Consider the following 3,992-nt stretch of genomic DNA (forward strand, 5'->3'; position numbering starts at 1 on the left):
GCCTGGCTGGTGTACAAAGGGGGCAAACCCGACTGCATCATTTCCCGGCAGCGAGCCCTGTCGTGAGTATCACTGGGGCTGCGGCTGCCTTCACCTGCCCTCAGCGTGGGTGGCTGTGGGGCTGCTCGAGGCACGCTGAGGCGTGCGGGTGGAGGAAAGGGTGGTTGGGTTGCACGGTTGGCACTTTGCAGCTCTTGCCCTCCTGTAGTAGAGAGGCACGAGCAAAATGGCTTTGAGAAGGTGGTTGTGGACACACTTGCTCCTGCCTGAGGTGAGCCCTGGACACACAGCCCTCCCTGAGCCATGCAGACGTTTCCGTGGGCTTGCCAGAGCCCCAGTGCTCCACCAGCAGCATCACAGCCAGTCCAATCCAGCACCCTTTGCTTTAGAAAAGTCAGGGCAGGGCTGTGACCTCCTGTCTTGCTGTTGGGAGGGTGGTTTTGCCTCGCCCAGAGGAGGTGCTCATGCTGTTTCCATCTATTTTCCCTCCGTTCTGAAGGAATGAAGAAGGGGAGGAACATCTGCGGAAGAGGAACCCGCAGCTGCCTTTTAGCTTTATCACAGGAGAAGCAGTCTTGTACAGGAATGACCTTCCTGAGTTCCTGGACTCCTTCCAGGCCAAGGAGGAATTGCAGACACAAGCGAACTCCCACCTGAAGCAGCGCTCAGTAGACCCCAACTCTCTTCTTGGGACCCTGATGAAGCAAGATGCATCCATATACATCTCCTATGCCGATAATGTGCCTCAGTTCTCTTTGCCAGATCCCATCGCTGAGCCCAAAGGACTGAGCCAGAATGAGGAAGTTGGTGATGCGAAGGAGGACAGTGACTCCCTCTTGGCTGTTATCGAAACTCTCTTTGGGAAGAGCGAGGTGGACAGATACATTTGCCAGACCCTCGATGTGGACAGTGCAGAGCTGCAGCAGTGGGAGGAGGCTCTGCTCAGCTTGGGGGCAGAGGAGAAGCTGCCAGCTCGTGAGGCTGGCGAGAGGCTAGACACAGAGGGGATATCCTGTGTGGAGCAGATGCTCCTCAGGGAGGATGCTAGGAAGAGCATGGACTTCCCACGCTGCAGTGCATCACCCTGCAGTGAAGAAAATAATGCTGCAGCTTTTCTCCAGCATTGCTGGGCAACTAATTCAGCGTTTCAAGCTCACCAGCGTTTCACCTCACCACAGCCCCAGGCACCTGATGCACAAGGTCAAGATGCTGTGGTCTCTCTAGTCTCTGTTACACCTGAGATCAGCTCTGCTCAGCCAGAACCGCAGGTCCCGTTTAACCCAGCTGGGCTGGCGCAGGGGACTGTGCTGGATGTCCTGATCTCCAGCAGCAAGTCCTCTGCAGCCCTTCAGCTGGCAAACCCAGGACAAGTGCTTCAGGCAGATGTTACCACCTCTGCTTCTGTAGGTAACACTATTCCCGATGATCACAGCCAGCCCGGGTGCAAGCTGGTGGGCTCAAGCTGCCCACCTCCGTTGCACTCAAACACGCTAGTAACACAGTGGCACGATGTCCCAGTCCAGGCAAACCCAGCCAGTGCTTTGGGTCACAGCTCTTCTCCTGAAGGTTGCCCATCAGAGGCTTGGATGGCCACAGCTCCAAAACAGCTGGAAGTGGCAGAAACGCGTCTGAAGTCACAAACTCTGCTGGGTGGCAGCTCTGAGAGCTCCTCCAGAGCTGGGCTGTGGGTGCTGCCCTCCCAGCCTGCTCCTTGCCCTCCACAGGGCTTGTGTGAGTCCTTGTTCTCTGGGGCTGGGGACCTCCATGAGGAGGAGGCTGCTCTCCCTGCACGAGTATCAGCACCCTTAGAAGTCAGCCAGCTGCCAGGGGTTGGTGGCTTCCCCAAACAGCCCTTGATACCCAACCTAGAGCCCAGCTTTTCCTGGGAAAGGGATCAGGCATTGCTCCAAGAGGACAAGCGGTTCATGCAGCATCAGCCGTGGCTCCTGCAAGCTGGGGCAGCTCCTCGGAGATGCAGTGGAGGAGGTCTGGCACCACACAGTGGACTCCTGCTGGGGTCCAGCATGAGTCCCAGCACTCACCAGATGCACCACGTTGTGCTGCCTGAGTGCTGGTATGGAAACAGCCTCTTTAGACATGACAGCAGCTTTCTTAGGGATTCCTCTAAAATATCCCTTCCCCAACAGATGGGTGCTTCGCCTTGCCCCAGCGAGAGCCACCCCGGAGCATCACATTCCTTACCGGGCTCGGTTTTGAGGTGCTCGGCAGCTCTCACTGCGAAGGTGGGTGTAGGAGCACTACCCTCCTCCGAGCAAGGCTCTGGCTTCCCTTCAGTGTCCTTTGCGGGTGGGCAGCCACTCTGCACCTGCAGGGTCCAGCTCAAGGTGAGGTGCGAGGGCTGCAGGACCTGAGGGGCACACCAGCTCACAGAGATAGAGCGAGGGGTGGTGCCGCAGGGTGCAGGCACAGTGTTGATTGTGGGCAGCCTGTTTGGAAGTTTTGGGCTTCAAAATGGGCTAGGAGCCGCATTTTGAAAAGCCACCAGCAATGACAAGCTCTTCTGGCCAGGTACACCTGCGAGTGGTGCCCCATGCTTCCTAGTTGCTCAGGATTTTGTCTTCCAGTGCCTGAAATGAGGTGCTCTAGCAGAGCTTTCTGGCAGTCTAGGATGAAGTGTTTTGTGTTTTTTTTTCCGTAAGAAGTCTTTCAGGGAGATGCAGCCGTGCCAGTGGGGAGGTTTGTGAGGCTCTTAAGGTCCAGGAAAGGACATCCTGCTTGCTGGCCTGTGTGCTTATGGTAGCCTGCTGCCTTAGAGGCATGTAGCACTGAAATGCTGTTTCTCGATGCAGCATCGTCTCCTCGTCGCCTGTGTGTGTCAACCACCCTTGCCATGTTGCTGTTCAGCTCCCTGCATCTTCTCAGCCTGCCTGAGCTTCTCTGCTCTACTCCTTGCTCCCTCCTTCTCTCCTCCTCCTGAGCTCCTGGTGACCCAGATCCTTTAGAAAAGGGGATGTTACCAAGCACTTTGAGAAGCACAGCAGCATCTGAAGAGTCTCTGTGGGAGGTGGAGTTGGTGAGAGCAGTGGCAGCTCAGGGTTTTGGACTCCTCAGCAACCTTCCCAGGGAGTTTGGGAGAAGCGGGTACCAGGCTGTTGTGACCTTCCCTTACAGCAGGGAGCAACAACTTTGTTGACTACCCTTTCTTCTGCATTTTTTAATACAAAGGTGTGACACAAGATGTGACTTTTTTTTTTTCTCCACCAGGGGCAAATTTAGGCAGATCCATCAGGGAAAACCCACAGAAAAAGCAATGATGGAGATAGGTGTGGTGTGTTTGATTCAAGATCAGGCACAGCAAACCAGGTTAGTCAGAGAGGTCAGAGTGGTTGGGGACCTCCACATCTTGCACTCATCACCCTGAACATCATGTCTGCCTCTCATAGCAGCATTGAGCACATTCTATTTGCCAAGTGAGTAATACTGGGTAACTAGTGTGGGGCTAGCCCAGCATGTGAACTGGTGTGGGGTGGGCTCATCAACCTGGTCTCTTCCTGCTTTGCCTTGCTGTGCTGGGGCTCCTGGGGCTGCTCAAGGGCAAGATGGGGCTTGGGAAGGGTCAAGCTCCTGGCTGCAATGCTGGAAAAGTGATGGAACCCTCCAAAGTGGCCTGGAGGAGCACCTAGGACAGGGCAAGGAGCCGACCGGCCGTGGTGCAGAGCCTTATAAATCAACAGACCCAAAAAGCAGCAGGATGGACTCTGCTTACCAGCCTTTGTGGTCCTGGTGCCTGTAAGACGATGTGAAACAGTGCTGAGGTCTTGCCAGAGGTGCCCTGGGGAGGGGGCATCCCCAAGGCTCTGCTGGTTGGAGTCGAGACAGACCCCGGTTCTCTGTTACGTGCGTCTTCTCTCTATACTTTGTGTATGTGCATATAATGTCTATTTTCGTGACAGTGATTTTACGCTTTGTGATTTCTTTGTGTTGCTGCTGGCAGATGCTGAGGAGAAAAAGATGTCCTGAAACTCACCCCC

The 3,992-nt window shown here is 55.3% G+C and overlaps 1 protein-coding gene across 1 annotated transcript in view; it reads left to right on the top strand.

Moving 5' to 3' along the window:
• The window catches only part of LOC104494788 (aryl hydrocarbon receptor-like), an 18,410-nt gene extending 16,038 nt beyond the window's left edge, over positions 1-2,372 (top strand). Inside the window, exons 9-11 of the mRNA XM_010137669.1 lie at positions 5-62; positions 500-1,536; positions 1,567-2,372. Coding sequence (XP_010135971.1) covers positions 5-62; positions 500-1,536; positions 1,567-2,372 — 1,901 coding nt within the window. The remainder of the gene's footprint in view (positions 1-4; positions 63-499; positions 1,537-1,566) is intronic.
• The last annotated feature ends 1,620 nt before the right edge of the window (positions 2,373-3,992 follow it).

The sequence above is a fragment of the Buceros rhinoceros genome, unplaced genomic scaffold (assembly GCF_000710305.1).
Source record: "Buceros rhinoceros silvestris isolate BGI_N320 unplaced genomic scaffold, ASM71030v1 scaffold21786, whole genome shotgun sequence".
In the NCBI taxonomy this organism is placed as follows: domain Eukaryota; kingdom Metazoa; phylum Chordata; class Aves; order Bucerotiformes; family Bucerotidae; genus Buceros; species Buceros rhinoceros.